Genomic DNA, 22,746 nt, shown 5'->3' with positions numbered 1-22,746 from the left:
GAGAGAGAGGGGGAGAGAGGGGGGTGGGGGGCGGGTAGTGGGGTGGCGGGTGGAGAGAGGGGGGGAAAGAGAAAAAAGTGGGCTCTGGTCACATTTAAAACGAAAAAAACAGCCTCTCATTCCCCCCTCCCCAGGAAGTTCCTCAGTGTCTGCTCACAGCCTGTCTGTGGGTGTCTATCACAGTTTGGGTTGAGTAAGGAGCGGAAGGCATTTAACTTAATAAAATAGATAATCCCATTGACCTTCACCAGGTGGAGAGAGGTTCTGGGCTGTTTTTTCTGGCTAAGATGTCGGTGGCGTTTTTGACATTTTTTCCCTCGACTTTTGTTATCGTTTTAGATGCTTTTCTGTTGCACAAAATGCCTGTGTGAGCGAGAGCTGTGTCTGCCTGTCTGTCTGCGTATCTGTCTGTGTCTGTGTGTGTGTCTTTCTGTTTGTGTTTATGGGGAATGGGGAATAATATTAATAATCTTGTATTTGATATAGCGCCTTATCACGTGATTTCAGTGTACAGATGTGAGGGGTGGGGGGCGGGGGGGGGAACATTTTAAATATTTAAATTTAAAAGGCGTCTTTGATTTGACTGATTTGTGCATGTTTAAAATCAGTTTGTGTGTGTGTGTGTGTTTGTGTGGTGTGGGGTGGGGGGGAGCAGAGCTATTGAGAGCTCAGAGATATATTCCTTTGGGGGTGAGGGTTGGGGGTGAGTGTGGAGGGAGGGAGTGGGGTGTGGGGGGGGCGAGTTCTGCAGGCCTGGCAAACCCAGATGGGTTAGTTTGAGTTGGGTTACTCTGGGCTAAAACAAGTAATTGATTAATCTCAGTTGTTTTCAGTGGTAGTGTTTTTGTTTTCCCTGGGAGCTCGCTTCCTGGCGCTGGATGTGTGGCTGGGCACACAGCGTTTTACAAAGAGACGTCACCCGTTTCCTTTTTCACAGTCAAAATACAGTCAATGTGTGTGTATGTGTGTGTGTGTGTGTGTGAATGAGTGTGAGTGTGTGTGAGTGATTGTGTGTGTGAGTGTGTGTGTGTGTTGAGTGGGCGCGTGTGAGGTTTTTACTGTACTTGTCAGTGAGTCTAACAATCGCATCAATCAGAAAGGTGAGATTGCCAATAATGCGCTAATTTTCTGGGCTCAATCCAAACAAGACAGAAGATGGCTATTTTAGCAAAACAGCCAATGAAATGAGAAATCTAGGACCACTGGAAATGATGGTTGCAATACAGGAAAAAAACAGTCATCCCTCCACTAACCCTTTTACTTCCTTATTCTCCACTTCCCCCGAGTGTTAATTCATCCAGGAAAACTCCATGTATTTATTCCCTTCCTCACCCTGTAAGTTATTGCCTACAAAATACACAGTCACTACACTACAGGAAACCCTGGGAGGCGCTTTTTAAATGTCAGGATGATGCGATCAGCCGTTTTTATCAAATGCACCAATATCTCCTGTATTGCAATCATTGTTTCCAGTAAAAACAGGATTCAATGACATGATGTCAAATGCAATTATTATTATTATGTTATTCGAGTTTATCTCAGGAGGTTGAAATTATTATTATTAATTATTATGCTAAATGATAGGACTGACATTAACAAGTTAAAATTCTGCCAATATCCCTCGACTGAAATTGGATTAATGCTCAATTTTGCCTGTATTTTTAAGAGCAGAAAAAAGTAACATAAAGCAAAAGTAAAGTAAGATTGTGACATACCATTATAATTATAATAATAATCCTTGCATTTGATTTAGCGCTTTATGACATCTTTGAGACATCTCCAAGTGCTTCAAAGGATTTACTGTAAAGTGGATTGACTGTGTATTTGTGGGCGAAACATTATAAAAACACATAATTCAGAGGTAATATGTACACACTACAGATTAAATTTAATATATACGTATATATATATAATCAATTGCAAGCCAGGAGACAAGGTGCGCACGCTCATTTTTTTTTAATTTTCCGGGTTTATATAGAAAATTACAACACGCCATTTCATCTCAAAACGATGAGAGAAAAACAGGAACACTTGCTATCTACACACAGTTTATCTACAAGATTAAATATCTACAGTCATTTATCTACACAGATCCCTGTTTGAGAGATGCTGTCTTTAAGTTTAGAATTCTCTTGTTTTCCCCCACAAAAACTCTTTGTTTTTTTTAATCATTTGCTGCATTGCAGTCAACAATAAATACCAACTTCATTCAACTTTATAATGTTTGCAATGACCAAAATTTGGCACTAAGATTCGTACAGGAATTCGGCCAATCGTGTCACAATTCTACATGATCACCACTGGGTTGTGTGTGTGTTTGTGTGTTTTCTCTCTCTCTCTCTTTCTCGTCTCTCACTGTTTTCAGTTACAGCTACAGAAAAAAAATATCATTTAACTCCCAGACATTAGGAGAGACCAAAACATGCACAACACTTCATAATAATCCTTGCATTTGATATAGCGCCTTATCACGTTGTTGAGACCTCTCAAAGTGCTTCACAGAATATACTGTAAAGTGGAGTGACTGTGTATTTTTAGTGCGAAGCGCGGCAGCTAACTGAACACAGCAGTGTCTCACAAACAGTCGTGGATTGAGTGATCACACATTTCTTTCTGAGTGATCATTACCCCCGGAAAACGATCTGACAATCGACTAACAACCGGGTTCCTACTCACTGCGAGGTACACAGAGGCGTGTGTGTGTGGAGTAAAGAAACTTGTCTAAGGTTTTGCCCCGCCTGGGAATCAAACCTGGGTTCTCTCGCTCGCGAGGCGAGCTCACTAACCACTACACTACAGGACTCCACAAATGCTCAATTTTGCCTGTATTTTTAAGAGCAGAAAAAAAAGCAATGTAACATGCCATTAACATATTAACACATATTCAGTGGTTGTTTGCACACACTACGGATTAAATTAAAAATATATTTATATATACATGTATATATATATATAAAATCAGTAGGTAACTTTAAATTGTATTGCGATTCTCGTTGACTTAGATCTGAGTCAATACAATAGTTTATGGTGGACATAAATCGAGAGATTTCTGTCTCTTTTTAATTAAACAAAAGTGATATTTATTCCATTAGCATGTTTTAAAATGTAATACTTTAATGCACAGGGCATGTGATATGATGTTCTAGTTTAATCTTGAACGTGAATGATACACCCACTATTAATACAATCGAAGCACACACACAGAGGAAGAAATATCAATGATAATAATAATAATAATACAAAAAAATCCTGGTTTCAGCCTTTAACTATATGGTGACGTTGACAAGTAGTTTGTGTCTATCATCCCTCTAATGAACAACATATGGCTTTCTCTCTCTCTCTCTCTCTCTTTCAAGCTCTCAAAGAAAGTGCAACGACACAAAAACTATGCAAAATACTCCCATTGACGTTCTGTCTTCCTTAATGATCCCGTTCTCCAGTCAGTCCTTCCATTCCCTGAAATCACTTGATCCACTTTCCATCTTTACCATCCAGCCAACACTCGCCAACCGGGACCCGCCCCCCCTCCACGCACACAGCCTATCAGAGATAGCCATTGGGTTCCGCCCGCTGTCACTCAACCGCTGTGCAGATGCTGATTGGCCGCAGCAAATGTCAATCATCCATCCGTCTCCCACCCACCCGCCCACCCAGCAGCTTCCAAAACGCGGAACATGGATCGGAACGGTGGATTCAACTCAGGTTAAAAAGCTTCGAGACTCGGGTTAATCGATTCATTAATTAATTAACTCATTCATTCCCAGTCTCCGCAATCTTCTCTACATTATTCGCAGCGTCAAGAGTCTGTTCCTCTTTAAGGCAGACACAGCAGGAGGCGTCGCTGGGAGTCAGCGGCTATCGGTGGCCGTAGTCGTAATTGGCGGGGGCCGAGGTGGGGGGGTACATGTTGGCGGCGGGGTTCATGTGATGGTAACCGTGCCCCGATATGCCGGGCAGAGGGTACGGGCTGGGTCTGCTTTTGGCACCGATATAGGCCTCGTGGTGGTAGGAGCGGTATTTGTAGGTGTGGTGCAGACCCTCCGGGGGCTGTGTGTGAGGGTCCAGCCGCAGTTCGTGGGGTGGGTTCGGTCTGCTCAGCGGGTGAAGCCCCCCCGTTAGCGCTGGGCTCAACACCCGGGACATGAGCTGCTGCTGGTGTGGATGGTCCGGGTGCATTGACGTCCGGCTCAGATCTCTGTCGTACTCACTCCTGGAGTCTCCGTCTGTCAAGACAAGGGCCAGTGTTACAGACCTGACCGAGCCCCCGCCCAGAGAACACAGGAACTCACTCACAAACTACACAGTCACTTCACTTTACAGTACATTACAGCCCTCCACGGCCTCGCTCCTCCCTAACTCCCTCTGTGACCTGCTCACTCCACACGGTCCTGTCCGCTCCCTCCCTCGCCTCCTCCAACACCCGTCTCAAGACCCTCCTCTTCGACCGCACCTTCGGTCACCCTCCTACCCCCACCCTCCCTGCCCCCCACCCTCCCTGCCCCCCACCCTCCCTGCCCCCCACCCCCACCTGATCCCAACCTCCAGCTCGGGTCCGGATGCCTGACTGCGCAGCCCCTTGGGACATCCTCCCGACGTGAAAGGCTCTGTGTAAATGTCAGTTGTTGTTGTTGTTGTTCAGACCCCCAGTATCTGTGACGTTAACCTCCCAAAACACTTTGAACCCCTTTTTTGTGACTGAAATTGCCTAATTCCATTTGAAGTGTGAAATTGTCACCCAGTCCAGGTCGGGGTGGTTACCTTTGTCACTGCCGTTCTGTTGAGAGGAAGACACTGGGTTGCGGTTTCTGGCGAAGGCACTGATCAGCTGCAGGGACCCGGGTCTGTGGTTTCTCGGCCTAAAATATAAACCCAGACTGTTTATTTTGGGGAGAGAAAAAAAACATGTATAGCGATCAAAGGCCAGTTATAATTCAGCGACTCAAAAAATTGCAGAACTGCACTTTGTTATAATTATTCTCAATGAAAACTGAAGGAAAATTGCTCACCATTCTTCTGGGTCACAATCTCTGAATCCTTTTGCAAACGGGTTGCTTGCAATTTTTAGTTGCGTGATCTGCAGGAATACAATAAAAATGTATTTATTTATTTATATATATATTATATCTCTTATTTATATATATCTATTATTTTTATATACATACAGGGTGACCAAAAAGACGTGATAACTATCCTATTATCTAAAAAAATCATCATTTTCCTTAGACTTATTAGACATTGTAATGGTATCAAAACATTTTGGTCACCCTGTATAATATATATACGTAGATATATATATGTATATATATATACGTAGATATATATAACACATGGCTATTGAGATGCTGTACAGCAATTCAACAAGAAATGGTTTGCAATTTATTTACCGAAAATGTTTTTGGTGGAGAAAAAGAGCATGAGAGAGAGACTGAGAGAGGGAGAGAGAGAGAGAGAGAGAAATAAATAAATAGTTTGCAATAGTCTGTAATATTTAGTACAGTTGTAAGAAACAATCCGACAATGTTAGAAACATTCCTAATCTAAACATCTAGGTTTGTGAAAAAAAATTTTTGTACATAAATAAAAATAAAAAAGTAACTGACTCAACGAGTGCATTCGTGGATTTGACATTGGGTCAAAAGGAGAAAAGAGAATTAATTTACAATTGCATCTATTTGGTTAAAATCTAAAGAGAATTTGTATCTGTTAAAAATAAAGTAGTAATGTCACCTCCTAAATCACATAACGATTTATAAAATTTTCAGCTCATAAAGTTTATATTGTGAATAATTAGTGACTCCTTTGCTCATAAAAAAACCCACTTTATTTGCTTTGTATTTCGGTCCTATATATTCCTGCATTAAATAACTTTAATGAAAGAAAATACTGGAAATTAGTTTTATCACAGATATTAAAATGCTGTCTGCAAAATACTGGCAAAGTGGGTGAACTTTCACATTGATTTTCAATCATTGTTAATGGATGAATAAAATTGACCGCTCCTTCCTTCCCCCCTCCAAATGTCTGGTATGTTTCTGAAACAATCTTTAATCTGTTATTGACAGTTGCAGACAAAAAGGTCAACTGATGGAAGTCAGACTGAGTACAGCTGTTCACACACATCAGGGGCTGTGCAAATAAATACCTCTCTAACATATCGGTATTTCCGTTTTTTAAAAAAATAAAATAGATAAAATCAATAAAGTAAAGTGCGGAGTTGCCAGCACCAAAGCAGAAGGAGAGACCTTTCGCCTCTAGTAATGTTTCGAGACTTCGTTTTGGATGAGATTTTAGGTATAAAAGTTGCCCTTGCAGTTCAACGTGCAAATGCTTTAGCTCCCAACTCCTTTGCTCAGCTAAACTACTTTTTTTTNCTTCTGCGAATGATAGAATAGCAGGAGCTCGAATTTACACAGATAATTGGGTCCCAATGGGTTCAGGAAGTTTTCTATCGAGCTTTAATTACAGGCTTGGAGGCCCTTGGGGTTGAGTGAATGTACTACATTATGGCTATCAAATTGCATCCACTAGTTGGAGAATGAGTTGGGCAGATGTGATGGAATTAGGGCACCCCTGTCTCCTCAGTTTCTCCTCTCTCCACCCCCCCCAGCCTCCAACCCCCCCCCCAAAAAAAAACACTGCAAAAATCTCTCAAAAGGGCTACAGTGTGGAGTCCTGTAGCTCAGTGGTTAGAGCACTCGCCTCGCAAGCAAGAGGACCTGGGTTTGATTCCCGGGCAGAGCGAAATGTTGGGCAAGTTTCCTTACTCCACACTCCTGTTTACCTCGCAGTAACCAGGAACCCCGTTGTCGGATTGCTTTTCCGGGGGTAATAATCCCTTCGAAAAAATTAAATAAACAATGATAATAATTTGGCCACTTCAACCCACGGCTGTTTGTGGGACATCGCTGGGCGTAATTCGCTGCCGCGTTTCGCCCACAAAATACACAGTCAATTCACTTTACAGTGTGTTCTGTGAAGCGCTTTGAGACGTCTCGAAGACGTGATAATGCACTGTATCAAATGCGAGGGTTATTATTATTATTATTACCGATGATTGCCAGTTGCAAAACCGCTCTTAGCTCCTCAGAATCCAGGGATTTACGAGCATCACACAGGAATATGCCCAACAGATGATTTAGTATAAATGCAGTAAATCACAATCGGTAAGATTTCGTACGCAACATAAATCAGAGAAAGGATCAATTATTTGTGTTTCAATTTTTTTAAGCTCCCCTGACAGCCTCCTGAGATGAATGTTATTGTTTTTTTTAGACATTTACTGTCAGAGAAATTAAAATTCCTGTTATGGATAATAACAGTCATCCTTGCATTTGATACCGCGCCTTATCACGTTGCTCAGACGTTTTAAAGCGCTTCACGGGATACACTGCAAAGTGAATTGATGGTATATTTTTGGGCAAAACACAACAAAAAATTACATTTACACTGTGCCTTTCATGGCGGGAGGACGTCCCGAGGCTCTGTACAGTCAGGGATTCACAACATCATTATTAATGAACCTTTGTGACTTACTCTGTGGTTCTGATAGGCCGTCACTGCTGTAAACCGCGTCTCCTCAAATAGGAAGGTCTTGAAGTTCTCCTCGGCGTATTTCTCGCTATCTTTCCTCGGGTCAACATAGACCACGTGAAACCTTGGCTGGTATCTGTGCATGGAGTTCAGGATGATCTGAGAGAGAGAGAGAGACAGAGAGTACACGTAAGAACATAACATAAGAATTGTTAGTCAAAAGGAAGACCAAGGTCCATCCAGTTCACCTTCCACCACAGAAATCTATCTCATTTGCTTTTGAGAGAATCAGCACTTTCTGCTTTTCCTGTCTTTTCATATGTTCGCTGCGCACTTTGAGACGTCTTAACGACGTGACAAAGTGTTGTATCAAACGTAAGGATTATTAGCAAAACGCAAAATACTGCAGACGCTGCAAATCTGAAACAAAAACAGAAGTGGCTGGAAACACTCCGCAGGTCAGGCAGCGTCTGTGGCGAAAGGAAAGGGTTTATGACCCGAAACGCTGACTCACTTTCCTCTCTCCATAGATGCTGCCTGACCTGCTGAGTGTTCCCGGCCACTTCTGTTTTTGTAAGGATTATTATTATTATTATTATAGTCAGGCACTTACATGCCCATTATCATCCAGTAAATTGTTGGTTAGTTTCAACTTGTCGAACGACACGATTTGCTTCATCCACTGGGCGCCCTTGGCCGGGGAATCAGGATGGTAATGGACCCTCCCTGGGGTAGCGGGGTCTGCCTTCCCTGCCACTAACCAGGAGCTGCTGTGGAAGGCATATCTGTAAGGTACAAGGGACACAGCAAGTCAGCCAGTGCATAACATACAGCACAGCAAACACTATATACACACACACATCATACACTGTACATTATATGCGCATAACACATACCCACACACACCATACACTACATAACACACCCACATCATAAACACATAACACACACACTTTCATACACACCATATACACACCACCCCAAACACAAACACCTACACAACATATACACACCACACCAAACACACACCCCAACACACTATATACAAACCATATGATAACAATAACAATCCTCGCATTCGATACAGCGCCTTATCATGTTGTCAAGATGTCTCAAAGCGCTTCACAGAATATACTGTAAAATGACTTGACTGCATATTTGTGGGCGAAACGTGGCAGCCAACAGCGCACAGCAGTGTCCCACAAACAGCCGTGGATTGAGTGACCGAATTATTATTTTTTGAAGGATTATTATCCACGGAAAAGCAATCCGTTAATCGACTAACAACCGGGTTCCCACTTACTGCTTGGTAAACAGAAGTGTGTAGAGTAAGGAAACTTGGCCAACATTTCGCCCTGCCCGGGAATAAACCTCAGGTCTCTCGCTTGCGAGGCGAGTGGTCTAACCACTGAGCTACAGGACTAAGTGTCTGGAATGTTAACAGTATAAGGTCTTTTAGTTGAATAAGAGAGGTACCGAGGCACTGACTTTTGATACACAAACCACACAAATACACATACACTCATACATCTATATATGTAGTATATTGTATGTGTGTAAATATTTGTAAAATTATATATATATAAAATATCATAGCCATCCACAACATCCCCCCCCCCCCCCCCCCCCCCCCCCCCCCACACACACACACACAGGGAATGAAAAAATGGTAAAAATTAAATGGCAAATGTACTAAAGGAGTGGATCAGATTAACACGGAGTGTGTCAGTTAGTTTCTCGTTGGCTGTTCTCTGAGGTTGGGCAAAAGGTCACTATTGTAACCTTCGCTAAAATGCGCACAGAGAGATGGGCTGCGAGAGTTAGCGCCTGGTGTGGGTCTGGGGGGGGGGGGGGGGGGGGGGGGAGAGGCAGAGACCAGGGGACATGTTCATGTTAAACTCTCCGAGTATAATGTTAATTATAACCAATTATTTCTCCATCGGTGGAAAGTGAAACTGGGAAATCGCAGTTCAAAACGAATTCGAAAAGAGACGTCGCAAAATCCCCCCTCGTTTTCTACATTTTATTCGGTTTATTAACAATATAATATTTTTTTGTTAATATATTTTATTATTATACATAATGTTATTTTCTGTCCTTCTAATAGGGACGAGATAGAAACAACTGGATAGATAAATCATCCACAAAATACACGCTTTGCAATATAATAATAATAATAATATAATAATAATCTCAAAGCGCTTCACAGAGTACACTGTAAAGTATGTTGTGGGCGAATATTGTTTTGTATATATGTTTATTATTATGTGAAAAATTGAGTATTTTAAAATCGACACGAGCTGCAGTTTGAATAAATGACTTAATCGTTTTTTTTNGAAATTTTAAATAACGAGTCCTGGATCCAAGTCACAACCACATCAAAAACATGTCCCGTCGTGTTGTTATTTTTAACCTTAAATGTTTATTTGGCTGCAGGAAAGAGAGACATATCTCCCCACACACAGAACGTGTGCATTAACAACGTCAATTTGTAAAAGTCTTTCACACATTTAACACCGAAAAATAGGTTAAAATAACACGAAACGATTAATGTCACCTAAAAAAAAAACCACGCACATTTACAAAAATATTTCCACTTTGCGGACTTTATTTCGTTTAGATTTGATAAGGTAACAAGTACCAAACTCATTATTATTGTGATGATTATTATTATTATTATTATCATTATTATTATTTGTGGGTCCACAGGTAACAAGAATCAAATGCAAAGATTATTATTACTATGAGAATAATTGATAATAGAATTTATCTTTTGCAATCGAAAAATCGCCGCACTTAACAAACAAAGCAACTTTCTCGCCTCTCTCCTGATAGTATTATTATTATTTGTCAGTCCCGAGGCGAGAAGCATCAAATTCGAGGATCATTGTTAATAATAATAATAAGTACCTTTTACAATCTAAAAAAAAAACAACCCCCCCCAAAAAAAGTAACTTTCTAGTCTCTCTCCTGATCGATTATTTTCCAAATTAAAAAGAAACGGCTGTGTGTGCTTTGTGGGTGTGTGTTTTTTTTCTTTCGAAAGAAAGAAACGAAAAGAGTTGCGAATAACTGGTGTTGTTTTACTTGCCGGTATCTTTTGTCATCAACGGGGACAAAATCCATCAACAGCATATAGTCAGCCATCGGGTCCATCCCAAAGATCTTCACTTGGAAAGTGGGGAACATTCTCCTACAGAGGTAAACACGGGAGAAACAGGTGAGATTCACCGAGAGAACAGATAATAACAATAATAATACTAATACTAATAATGATAAACAAACAACACAATAAGAATGATGATAATTCGGTCCCTCTGTTTGTGTGCAATTGACTGCCTTTAGGGTATATTCTATCAAATGCAGAGATTATTATTATTATTATTATTACTAATCCCGGCATTTGACAATAATAATAATCTCTGCATTTGATACCGCGCTTTTTCAGGTCTCCTGGACGTCTCAAAGCGCTTCACAGAATAGACGGTAAAGTGTAGTGACTGTGTATTTTGTGGGCGGAACGCGGCAGCCAATTGCGCACAGCGGCGTCTCCACACACAGCAGTGGCGCTGACATGGAATGACCAATTTATTATTGTTTTGTTGAGGGATTATTATCAGGTGTGTGAGTGTGTGGGTGTGGGGGGGGTGTGTGTGTGTGTGTGTGCGTGTGTGTGTGGGTGTGTGTGTGTGTGGGGGGGGTGTGTGTGTGTGGGTGGGTGTGTGTGTGTGTGTGTGCGTGTGTGTGGGGGTGTGTGGGTGTGTGTGTGGGGGTGTGTGGGTGTGTGTGTGGGGGTGTGGGGGTGTGTGGGTGTGTGTGTGGGGGTGTGTGTGTGGGTGTGTGTGGGGGTGTGTGTGGGGGTGTGTGTGTGGGTGTGTGTGTGGGGGTGTGGGGGTGTGTGGGTGTGTGTGTGGGGGTGTGTGTGGTGGTGTGTGTGCGTGTGTGTGTGTGGGTGTGTGAGTGTGTGTGTGTGGGGTGTGTGTGTGTGTGCGTGTGTGGGTGTGTGTGTGGGGGTGTGGGGGTGTGTGGGTGTGTGTGTGGGGGTGTATGGGGAGTAAGGAGACTTGCCCAAGGTTTCTCCCTGACCGCCTGGGGATCGAACCCAAGTCCTCTCCCTTAGCGAGTGCTCTAACCATTGAGCTATGGGGCTCCTGAAGCGTCTTTGAGACGTCTCAAGACGCTTCGATGGAGCTTTACAAAAGGCAATTGGATATTTACTTGAAAAGGAACGATTTGCAAAGCTATAGGGTAGCAGCGGGGGCGAGGGACAAGTTGGATGGATATTCTTAAGTGAAAAAAGACACAGATAATAGGGGAAAATATGCTACAAGTGCTAATCCGTACTGCACACTATTTTACTCAATTTCTCCCACAAAACACAGTCACTCCACTTTACAGTGTATCCTGTGAAGCACTTTGAGACGTCTCAACAACGTGGTAAGGCGTTGCATCTGTGTCAAACGCAAGGATTATTATTATTATCATTATCATTACTAAGTGGTATAAATTCGTATTCGTAAATTGCTGTGGGTAGAAATGACCATTGTCCGATTGATTCGCTAATTTCCCCCCATTCGGTGAGTTAAGGGGTGGAATGTTATCTCTCTCTCTCTCTCTCTTTCTCCCGGAAAAATGCGCATTAAGAATTAACGGCGAGTTAGGTAACGGCAGCACAGTTACCCATCTCTCCGGGTTTCTCAAGTGTCCCTACAGTGTCTTTCCCAACAAACATGTTTGTATTCTGGTAATTAGAGCAATTATACGGTCTCTCCCCCTAATGAGTTCCTCTCCTCTGATTAAGCGGAAAGTCTGGGGTATTGAGTTTGAGGTATTTTTAGACCGCAGCGAAAATCAATGAACAAATGGGCAAAATATCGGGTTTTAGGCATCGAACATTCGATTGGGTTTCATTAATAAATCTGCAAAACATCGGGGTTTTATTTTTTNGCAGATCAAAACGAGATTGTTTTCAATTAATAAATGGGATACAATATTGGGTTTGTGCGGATCAAATCGGATTGTTTTCAATTGGTAAATGGGCAAAATATTGGGGTTTTAAGATCAGGTTAAAAAATTACAATTACATTTTTTCTTTCAAATAAAAATAACGGGGTTTATTTTAAATAAAGCAATGGAACTACACGCGGTATGAGATTTTAGATTTAGTTTGAATACAATTTAGTGCATATATAAATATACCTTATTTATATGTCAACACATACACACACAGTGAAATATACTGTATATCACCACAGTAAATTGACATGTTTACTATATTTTAATAAAGCTTTCTGCACTGTGGTTGGTGGAAGATTACACACTTGGATTGCAGTGAAATATATTACATACAGTTCTGTATATATTTAGATTTAAGATTACACGCGGTTTACGTGGTTTTTCTGGATTCTCCGAGGTTCAGTTTCAAGGATTCATTCTCTCTGTGTCTCTGTTTCTCTGATCTTTATTACAAATACAAATAGATTCACATCAACTCAACTCCCGCATACACTCGGGTGCTTTATTGTATTTTATTCAGCGGTTAATTCCAGTGCATTGCGAATCCTCCCGATTCCACAGAAAGGAATAAATCGGCCGCAGTGGCTTATTATAGAGGGAGAGAGGGAGAAAGGGAGGGAAGGAGGGAGAGAGGGAGAGGGAGAAAGGAAAGAGAGAAACGATGGGGAAGAGGGAGAGAAAGGAAAAGGAAAGAGATGAGAGATGGGAAAGAGGGAGTGAGAGAAGCGGAGAGAGAGAGAGAGAGAGGAAAAGAGAGGATCGAGATGGAAGAAAAGAAGGGAGAGAAAAGGAGGGGAAAACGAAACTGAGGAGAGAAGGGAAAAGAGAGGAGGGGGGAAGAGAGGGGACAGGAGGACAAGAAGGGGAGAAAGCGACAAAGGAAAAAGAAAGTGAGGAGAGAGGAGAAAGGAGGGGGGGGGGGGTGGGGGCTCGAGGGAAAGACAGGCAAAGAGGAGAGATGGGGTTGGGGAGGGGGGGGGTGGGAGTGGTGGAGAGCGAAAGACAGGGGGGAGAGCAAGAGAGTGTGGGAGAAGGAGAGAAAGAAGGAGGGTGAGCGGGAAAAAGAGAGAGGGAGGGAGTAAGTGAGAGAAGAAGCAGGATTCGGTCTCTAAACGGCTTTGAGTCTGTCCCACCAATCTGAGCAAACACCGAGTGGGGTTTAAGTTGATGGAGTTAATTCCCTCAAACACACCAACCACTACTGACACATCAGTCTGGTAAAACATTTAAGGATATATATATATATATATATATATAGGGTAAAGTCTCACACAGATCTGATGTGAAAGGACTTAACTCTGGGCGCTGGGGTTTCCACCTATAATATCTCAATTTAGAATTAATAATAATAACAACAACAATAATAATCTTAATAGTAATGATTGCATCTGATATAGCGGCTTTATCACCTCACCGAGAGGGCTCAAAGCTCTGCACAGAATAGACTGTAAAGTAAAAGACAGATCAAGTCAAGGACCACAAAAAACCACCACAAAAAAAAAACACGAAATAAAAGTTGAGGGAAAAAAATGAATTCACCGAACGTCATAATAATAACAATCTTTGCATTTGATATAACGCTTTATCGCGCACTATAGAGTACAAACGTACAGACCGTCTGCGTAAAACATGTTGCATGGTCTGTGATAAAATTTAGGAACAAAACGCGCACACAAATAAAAAAAAAAAAAAATAAAGGTTCAGGAAAAAAAAATGGAGCTCAGATTCGAGATATATTTTCACATGAGATGGAACGAATTTCTGTTCACAGCGAATCTGGACTGAGTTTCCTAACAGCGAGAGGGAGGGTGTGTGTGTGTGTGTGTGTTGATGGTTTGGGTTTCTGTGCAGAGGGTTTCAAGTGTTGTCTATTCAAGTCAATGTTGGACTGTTTCCCCCTAAACATAACCCTGTTCGCCCCCCAGCGTGGGTTCATGGACCACCACCACAGACTCAGCTCCACTAGATACCTCCAACCAACCACCCGAGTGGCCTCGACTCAACCCAACACGACTTGACAACAGCCCTCCCCCCAAAACAATCTCTAAAATGGGCCCCGATTCTTTACATTTTCTCTTTTACTGTATGTATGTATATATATATTTCTCCCACACTCGTTTTCTCCTCTCTGCTCTGTGCCTGAATCAGAAAGAAACATTTTCACTGTAATAAATCCGCACCTTGAATCACCTTAATATTTATAAATATATATTTATGTATATTTCGCCCACAGAATACGCAGTCAATTCACTTTGCAGTATATTATTCTGTGAAGCGCTTTGAGACTCGAAGTGAGAAGGCGCTGTATCAAACGCAAGGATTATTTTATTATTAAGAAGAATTGCCCAAATTGTGCATTTTTGTTTGCTTGTTCGCATATTTTTGCTCATTCCCTTTGGAAGTTAATCTCGATTTCACCTTTCCCCTGAACAATCTCGAGGGATATATTTTATCTTCACACCGCGATCACTGCTATCGCTAAGATAACACAAAATAATGGATTACAAATGCATCCAACGAACCGCTGTTACTTCCTTGTGATAATTCCCGACAAAATCATTTTCCAAATCATTTTGTAAAATTATTTGAATAGAAAAAAGCTTTCTGGTGCAATTTCCTTTTCATAACGAGGCATGTGTATGTGTGTGGGGGTGAGGGGGGTCTCTACAAAACACGCAGTCACCACACTTCATAGTAAATGCTACACGTTAAATTCCCTGATTGATTATCTTAAAATCAAATCCAAAATTAAATTGGGGGGGCGACATTAATTACTCGATTGGCAGTTCACAATTCGAGTTTCTTAATTGAAAAAAGTGGCTTTTATATTAATCTGCACAATTGCGCACAGATTTAAGATGGTAAGTGTCTCTAAGGCTGAGATCAGGTGGAATTTGGGGGCTGGATTTGGGTGGGGTGGGAACAGCGTCGATTAAATAAATCCCCTTTTTTTTGGGTCCATTTCTTACAAGCACTTAGACTTAGATACTTGATTCGTTTTATCTCTCCCCTAAAACACGCCAGAGGGTAAAACATAAATCAGAATAAGACAAGACAGAGGTGACATTATATTTATAGGGTGAGTCTATCTCTTTCTACACCTCATTCCCCCTCCCTCCCAACCCACCCATACACAAAATGTCAAAGGAAAATCGACCCCATTTCCCTTCTGTTTCCCCCTACATTTCGCCTACAAAATATGCAGTCAATTCACTTTACAGTATATTCTGTGAAGCGCTTTGTGTTGGAGGGGGGGGGGGGGGGGGGAGGGGGGGAGGAAAATATTAAGTTGCAAAGTGTGTTTGTGTTTTTTTTAACAACAGCAAAAAAAAACTCCGTTAAAAAGGATTCCACATTAAAATTATTCCACAATTGTGCGAGACTTTAAATACTAATCCTGGCATTTGATACAGTGCCTGAGCACTTCGTCGAGACGTCTCGAAGCGCTTCACAGGATATACTGTAAAGTGCAGTGACTGTATATTTTATGGATGAAACGCGGCAGCCAATTGCGCACAGCGGCGTCCCCACAAACAGCCGTGGATTGAGTGACCAAATTATTATTGTTATGATTATTTTTTGAAGGGATCGAGTTAAGACACACAAAAAAAAATGGTCTCAGCAAAGGCCGCGACTCTGTGAAATGGTAGAGATTTGGGTTCAACGGAGGAGAGAGAGGATACTATATGTTATCAGCGGTGATCAGTTCTCCAGTCCATTCGCAATCTGCAGCCAAATCTACTCCAAATAAACGTGCGTTTCGCTAGTTAGCTTCCCCTCACCAATCTCCTTTTACCAACTGCATCGGTGTGTGTGTGTGTGTGTGTGTGTGTGCAAAGAAACTTTAGTAAAGGTTAGATTTTGGGGGAAGAGAGAGCAAGATATGAGACGCTTCTAGTAAAATCTAATTGAATTTCGCCCACAAAAACATACAATCAATTCACTTTACAGTGTATTCGGTGAAGCGCTTTGAGACGTCTGAAAGACGTGATGAGGCGCTGTATCAAATGCCGGGATTATTATCATCATTAATTCACTTTACAGTATATTCTGCGAATCGTTTTGAGGCGTATGGAGGATTCTTATTGCAATACATTGAATTGGATTAATATTAAAAACAGGTTATAATATAGGGAATGGAGGCGAGGAGTGTTGTGATGGCGTTTGAGTTCACTAATGTCAGGCTATTGTAACATAGAATTCAAAGCAGTAGATAAATCCACATGTATTTTTCACATTAATGTCTCGCGGGCAATATTTTTTTATGTGTAGGTAGAAAAAACACAAGGCGTCACAGTGCGAGCGAGATTCAAAATAAATAAATATATGTTTTATATCTATATATTTAAATATATCAATCTAACACTTTAACTGGCGTTTTGCTGATAAACAGAAGTATTCTAAATTCATTCTATATCGACTTAAATCTCTGGGCAAAAATAGTAATTCGGTCTCAATCGAAGACTGTTAAGGCCTTGAGGGTTTTTTTTTTGGAGCAGGGAAATTAAATTAAATTAAATGGACACTAACCGCGCCATTAATTCCACATTAATGTTTCCCACTAAACCCGCAGTACTCCACCAAACAAACAACCGAATGGAGACTGATAACAGCTCAGCAAATAGCGCGGAGAGGGCTTCACAGTGTGGTATAGATGTCTGGTTACCTGTTTTACATCTCTCCCTCTCTCTCTCTCTGTCTTTCTTTCCTCCGTCTTTCTTTTTCGCTTTTTTTTTTTCTTTCTTTCTCTGTCCCCCTCTTTTTTTCTTTCTATTTCCCTCTCTTTCTCTCTCCTTTTCTCTCTCCCTCTCTCTCGCCCCCCCCCCCCCCCTCTTGCTCAATCTGCTCCCAACCACGTCTCAAAAAAAAATCTAAACCTTCAACTGGTGTTTTTTTCTAAATTCACATTATGGATTTAAATCCCTTAAGAAAAATAATAAATCGGTCGCTCGATCCACGGCTGTTTGTGGCGGACGCCGCTGTGCGCAATTGGCTGCCGTGTTTCGCCCACAAAATACACAGTCACTACACTTTACAGCACATTCCGTGAAGCGCTTTGAGACATCTCGAAGACGTGATAAGGCGCCGTATCAAATGCGAGGATTATTATTATATTATAAAGCGAGACAGATTGCAGGGTTAAAATGCACTTTACATTCCCCAAATCGGGCTATTTTTCTACTTATATTTAACACTTATTTTAATGGGGTGTCACACCATAGCGAAACACTGAACTCTGCACCATCTCCGAATGCGAGAGAGAGAGAGAGAGAGACAGAGAGAGGGAAAGAGAGAGAGAGAGAGAGACAAACAGAAAAAGAGTAAGAGAGAGGGGCCTAGATATTAGACTAAGGATAAACACGTTATACCCTGTCTTAGTGTTTTTACAAAAGCACAGATCTAACCTGTTTTAACATGTATGTGGATAGTTGTGTTGAGGTGAGAGGTGGATCTGTGCCTCACATATATAACAAGTTTCACCCATGTTTTGTGGGATTAAGGCGCCGCCTCACATATGCGCGTGTTTCTGATTTAATAGTGTTTTACACAGGTTACTTGAAATCTTTCCACCTGCCGAGCAGCTCTGAATAGTGAGTGAATGGCTGTGTAAGTGTGACAGCGCGTCAGTGTGTGAGTGTGTGTGTGGGGGTCAGTGTCGGTGTGTGTGAGTGTGTGTCAGTGCGTGTGTGTCAGTGTGTGTCTGTGTGTTAGTGTGTGTGTGTGTGTGCATGTGTCAGTGTGTGTGTGTGTGTGTTAGTGTGTCAGTGTGTGTTAGTGTGTCAGTGTGTGTGTTAGTGTGTGTGTTAGTGTGTGTGTTAGTGTGTGTGTTAGTGTGTGTGTTAGTGTGTTGTTAGTGTGTGTGTTAGTGTGTGTGTTAGTGTGTGTGTTAGTGTGTGTGTTAGTGTGTGTTAGTGTGTGTGTGTAGTTGGGGCAATGTGTTTGCTCAGTTTTATCTGGAAAATAGAACGGCAAACAGTGCGCACAGAGCACCTCGACAAACAATAATGGAGAGAGCTGCGGGCAATGAGGTCTCTCTCTCACTTTATCACTAGAATCTCTTGTGTGTGCGCGTTATATTCTCTCTCTCTTTCTCTCTCTCTCTCTGAGAGAGAATAGGGAATAGCCACTCTCACGTCCGTTTGAGAGATTAAGAGAGAGAGAGAGAGAAACTCTTCCCCTCATTTTACAACCGAGAGAGTTCAACGCAGATTTAACGCTACTTTCGATATTTCCACTATTTCCCCAGAACATTACTATTGAATTCAATGGACGACAGATTCCACCCACTGCCCTCACCCAGTCCCAGCCTCGCTATTTATTATTATGATGCTGTTATTGCAAAATTAATCATCTCAAATCAACCAATCGATAAATAAATCCAGGCTAACAACTTCTTTTTTTTTAACCTTTGTATTTTAAAGTTGCGATTGTTTGGTTTAGGATAGTTTGATAAGTCGCCATCTCGAATTCATTGATCATTATCAGTACTATTATCATTTGAAATAACTCAAAGTTTGCATGAGTCGAACTAAAATGTGTGGGTCAGGTCACAAGTAAAAAAAAAACTTTTTTTAAAAAAGTTGTTAGTTGGATTCACTTTTATTAAAATATATATATATTTTTAAAAAAACGTGAATCCAACTAACAACCTTTTTAAAGCTTTCTTCTAAAAAAAATGTTAACTGGATTTATTGTATTTATTTATCTGTCTGTGTCAACCTGTTTTCTTTCCAATCGAATTCGAAACACATTATTACTATTACACATTTATACTTGAAAAAAATAATCCTCGCATTTAATATAGCGCCTCGTCAGATCTTTGAGACATCTCAAAGCGCTTCGCAGAATATACTGTAAAGTGTAGTGACTGTGTATTTTTTTCTCTCACAACGTTTACCAAAGGACACGTGTAAAAAATTCTCAGTTGAAAAGCAACGGGAGAAAATAGTAGTAGCGGTGAGCAGTTCAGAATTTAGGTAACACATCTCAAATTAAAATTATTATTTTAAATGTTTCGGCGGTGGGTGAATGTGGACGTTGGAATAAAAAGGCTGTGTTTAACGCAGAGGAGTCCAGATGTTAGTTCGCTTACGTTTAAGTTGAAGTTACGTTAGTTAAGAAATGCGGTTGATTTCGCCCACAGAATACACACAATTCACTTTACAGTGTATTCTGCGAAGCGCTTTGAGGCGTCTGAACGACGTGATCAGGCGCTGTGTCAAATGAGAGGATTATTATATTGTTAATATCTCTACACTGCAATAACGATGGGGTAACAGACGATTAATTAAACGCGCGACCCTCAGATTAATGCGAGAGATTTGGTTGGCAAATAAAAATGGGTTGAATTTTCCAGGCTTTTGTTGTAGTGACTATTTTTTCCACAGCCTCACTGACTGACTGACTGACTGGACTCAGATTTTTTCCGCAAAAAAAAACATGCAAATAGTGTGGACCACAGCTGGGGAGGTGAAATCACAGCCCGTGTGTGTGTGTGTGTGTGTGTGTGTGTTTGTATAAAGTCAAGTCTCAAAAATAGACGAGGTATTTGTGTGTGTGTGTGTGTGTCAGTGTGAGTGAGTGAGTGAGTGAGTGAGTGTGCGAGTATGTGCGTGTATGTAGTCCAACTTTCTTTGAATCCTTTCTTGGGAATGATAAGTTTAACCCAAAATAAAAGCTGTGTGTGTGTGTGTGTGAAACAAACACAATAAGAAATATGGCATATTTATATATTATAGGGAAATATATATACTTCTATATTTATCTCTCTACATATATATAAATAGCTGTGATGGTAACAGGAGGTGAAACACACACACACGCACGGTAAAACTCACCTAAATGTCTGACCTGCATAAATCGTATCACTAATCGTCTAAGTCATATATCTGCTTAAGACCCCCCACCCCCACCCCCCCACCCCCCACGACCACCGTTCAAAGCGTTTGTAGGTTTGACACAACTCCAACTTTGCGTAAGCCATATAAAAGTTGTAAGGGTTGCCGGCTGGTACGACTTAGGTGAGGTTTTAACAGCGACCCCCCCCCCCCCCACCCCCACTCACACACACACTAAGAAAAATATGGCGTCTGTGTGCGTTAAAGCCCTGTCCCTGACTGACTGGCTGGCTGACTGCTTACCTTCCTGCTTTAGTCACAATCATTTCGGTTCCCAGTTGGTTAAACTCATCCCACAGGGCTTTCATCTCCAGCTGTACGTTGATGTTGGACACTTTGGGGTTTTTCTTGACGGCTGATTTGCCGGTGGGGGAGTGGTCCGGGGGCCGGGGGTCGCTGTCTGGCTCCGGGCCCGAGTTAGTACCGAATCCCGGGTAGCCCTGGGCTCCGGCCGGGCACGGCTGCTGGTAGTGGGCTTCGTGGGTGAAACTGCCGGTGTCTCCGGGGGAGGGGGAGAGGTGGTAACCGCCGCTGGAGTTCAGGCTGTTAATGCTGTTCGCTGTGAAAGCTGCCACATCGCAGAAGTTGGAGAGTTGCGTTAACCACGGACTGGAGATGGTGGAAATCATTCTGCCACTGCGATCCCCCCCCCCCACCCCCACACTGCCCCCACTGCCCCCACTGCCCCCCCACCGCCACTCGGGTGAAACAGCTCGACTCTTTCTTTTTTTCTCTCTCCACTCTTCCCCCTTCTCTTACTCTATCAGTCTGTGGTCTGCAAATGTGTGGGCGCCCCCTTCTCTTTCGCACCCCCCCCCCCCTGCTCCCCACCTCCCCCCACCCCCTCGCTCTTCTTTTTTTCTTCCTCTCCCTCTCTCTCTCTCCCTCCCTCCACACTGAACCGCTCACGACACAGCGCTAACACTCTGTGAGCCACAAGTCTGACTGCTCTCTTATCATTAGCCAAAGGGCCTCCTCCTCTCCTCCTCTCCTCTCCTCTCCCCTCTCTCTCTCCTCTCTCTCTCTCCTCCCCCCGCGATGTAACCCGTTCTTATTTCTATTGAGATAAGGAGTTACAGGTAACTCGTATGTCGTCGCTTTGGGAGGGAGATTGACAGAGCAAACGCGCCTCAGCGACACCCATTAACTTGAGAATGACATCTCCCACAGACTCGCCACCAGTACAGCCCGAGCCCCTCAACTCACACCATGAGCCCTCTCACCAGTGATCACAATCACCCCTCAACCTCTCTCTCTCTCACACACACACCTCTCACACCCCAAACACACATACACCTCTCTCACACACACACCAACACACATACACCTCTCACACACACACAAACACACATACACCTCTCTCACACACACACCAACACACATACACCTCTCTCTCACACACAAACACACATACACCTCTCTCTCACACACAAACACACATACACCTCTCTCTCTCTCTCTCTCTCACACACACACACACACCAAACACATATACACCTCTCTCTCTCTCACACACACACACCAAACACATATACACCTCTCTCGCTCTCTCTCTCACACACACACACACTAAACACATATACACCTCTCTCTCTCCTCTCTCTCTCTCTCACACACACACACCAAACACATATACACCTCTCTCTCTCACACACACACACCAAACACATATACACCTCTCTCTCTCACACACACACACACCAAACACATATACACCCCCCTCTCTCTCACACACACCAAACACACATTCACCTCTCTCATACACACAAACCAACACACATACACCTCTCTCTCACCCACACACCAAACACACACATATAAAAATCTCACTTAGTTTAAAAGCCAAATCCCTGTATGTACAGTACATAAAACTCTCCCCATTAAACTCACTCAACTTCCAATCGAACTTACCCAATGCTTTATACACTTCCCTCCATTGCAGACAGTGGCGCCTATTTTGCTGTAGCAATGAACTACATATTAACTCCTTTCTGTTTGGTGGTGGTGGTGGGGGGGATTGTTAGCGAATGTGGGGAGGGGGAGAACTGGGAGAAGGCGCATTCGCTACGCTGTGTGTCTTACCTTCCATGTCTCTGGTCACGGCGCTATAATGCATCCCAGTCGGGTCAGCACACAGCCTGACCGGCCCCGGGCCCCGGGCCGCGCACACCGCCGCCTTCACTGAGCTGTCGGCGGCTGAAATCAGAGAAGCGATTGTGAAAGCGGTGGCTCTGGGAGACAGGGGGTTCGTCACCTCCATAGGGAGGGGGGGGGAGGGGAGAGGGGGGAGAGGGGGGAGAGT

At 42.6% G+C, this 22,746-nt stretch overlaps 1 protein-coding gene across 2 annotated transcripts; it reads right to left on the bottom strand.

The window, feature by feature from the left end:
• Nucleotides 1-1,937: 1,937 nt before the first annotated feature.
• On the bottom strand, nucleotides 1,938-22,670 carry tbx1 (T-box transcription factor 1). 2 transcript variants are annotated; one of them, XM_042337751.1, is made up of 8 exons: nucleotides 22,527-22,670; nucleotides 20,688-21,012; nucleotides 10,622-10,723; nucleotides 8,144-8,315; nucleotides 7,534-7,689; nucleotides 5,007-5,074; nucleotides 4,759-4,856; nucleotides 1,938-4,223 (listed from the first exon to the last, which is right to left on the bottom strand). In XM_042337751.1, the coding sequence occupies exons 1-8, from the start codon at nucleotides 22,558-22,560 to the stop codon at nucleotides 3,856-3,858; spliced, it is 1,323 nt and encodes a 440-aa protein (XP_042193685.1). In that variant the 5' UTR covers nucleotides 22,561-22,670; the 3' UTR covers nucleotides 1,938-3,855. The 2 variants fall into 2 exon arrangements, with proteins under 2 accessions (XP_042193685.1, XP_042193686.1); XM_042337752.1 differs by lacking the exon at nucleotides 22,527-22,670 and having other exon boundaries at nucleotides 20,688-21,098.
• Nucleotides 22,671-22,746: the final 76 nt, after the last annotated feature.

This window comes from Callorhinchus milii, unplaced genomic scaffold (genome assembly GCF_018977255.1).
Source record: "Callorhinchus milii isolate IMCB2004 unplaced genomic scaffold, IMCB_Cmil_1.0 Scaffold8, whole genome shotgun sequence".
Taxonomy (NCBI): Eukaryota; Metazoa; Chordata; class Chondrichthyes; order Chimaeriformes; family Callorhinchidae; genus Callorhinchus; species Callorhinchus milii.
This window is presented reverse-complemented; position numbering and strand designations above follow the sequence as displayed.